The sequence below is a fragment of the Penaeus monodon genome, chromosome 15, assembly GCF_015228065.2.
Source record: "Penaeus monodon isolate SGIC_2016 chromosome 15, NSTDA_Pmon_1, whole genome shotgun sequence".
Classification (NCBI taxonomy): Eukaryota; Metazoa; Arthropoda; class Malacostraca; order Decapoda; family Penaeidae; genus Penaeus; species Penaeus monodon.
In genome coordinates, this window is record NC_051400.1 from 27,763,944 (window position 1) to 27,764,953 (window position 1,010).

The 1,010-nt window shown below is 41.8% G+C and overlaps 1 protein-coding gene across 1 annotated transcript in view; it reads left to right on the forward strand.

The window, feature by feature from the left end:
• LOC119581886 (ileal sodium/bile acid cotransporter-like) overlaps positions 1–1,010 on the forward strand; it is a 26,095-nt gene that overhangs the window by 1,246 nt on the left and 23,839 nt on the right. The window contains exons 2-3 of the mRNA XM_037930046.1: positions 296–556; positions 818–1,006. Of these exons, the coding sequence (XP_037785974.1) occupies positions 296–556; positions 818–1,006 (450 nt within the window). The remainder of the gene's footprint in view (positions 1–295; positions 557–817; positions 1,007–1,010) is intronic.

The following is a 1,010-nucleotide window of genomic DNA, read 5'->3' on the forward strand; positions in this document are numbered from 1 at the left end:
ATTTTACGGTGTTTTAACCTCAAAATCCTGAGCGAATTTCTTTGGGGAGGACAGAATGAACTACCAAAGAAAGTTAATTTCACGCACAGAAAATGACATCAATCGTTTTCTTTCGGAAACACATTAGCGTAAATAATCAAAAATGTTTTATGCAACAGTACATTTCGAGAGCCGATTTTGTCAACAAGGTGATCGCATCCATAAGTGCACAGAACGATATCATAAACTTCATTCTTGTTTTTATCATGTCCTTTTTTCCTCCTGACATAAAACCTAATTGTATTCCTAACCGCAGATGGCTGTAGTTGTGTCAGGAGGCGGGGCGACCAGCTACCTCTCCCAGATGGTAAGGCAGATGAGCATAAAGGTAACACTGCTATTGGTCCTCATAACTGCGGGCGGAGCGAGAGCCGACGCACCTACCGTAATGGGCGTCCAACTGTTTGTCAATAACACGCCCACGGAGTTGCTGGATGTCACTGAGAAGGAGACGTTAGTAGTGAGTTTCCAGTTGGATGCCCTGCCTGAGGACGCGTCTGGGCTGGTGATTATACAGGTAGGAAAGGCATTCACCGTACCTTTTCTATATTCTAAACATGTTCCTTGAATATAATTTTGTTTATATATAATTTATCTCTCGAAAAATTAGCAAAACTTATATTTCCTTCTTAGATGAAACCTAATACTGTTAACACGATATTTAAATATGCACACCCTGTCTTGAATAATCCATCTATCCGTATACAATTTCGTAATTACCCGTAATCACAAAAGATCATAAAACTTCATAACCTCCTTTTTCGTTATCTTCCAAAAGGAGAACAGCGCCGACAATTTCGGACACGTGAAAATATGGCCGGATAGCTTCCCCTTAAAGGAAATGGAGGGAGATCTAACAGAGACATTCAACATGACGGGGACTTTCCTCGGGTTTTCGAAGCTTCAGTTCCTGTTGGTGGCACCCGATGGGGAGCTGCGGGCACTGAGCAATGAAACTAATGTTATGGTAG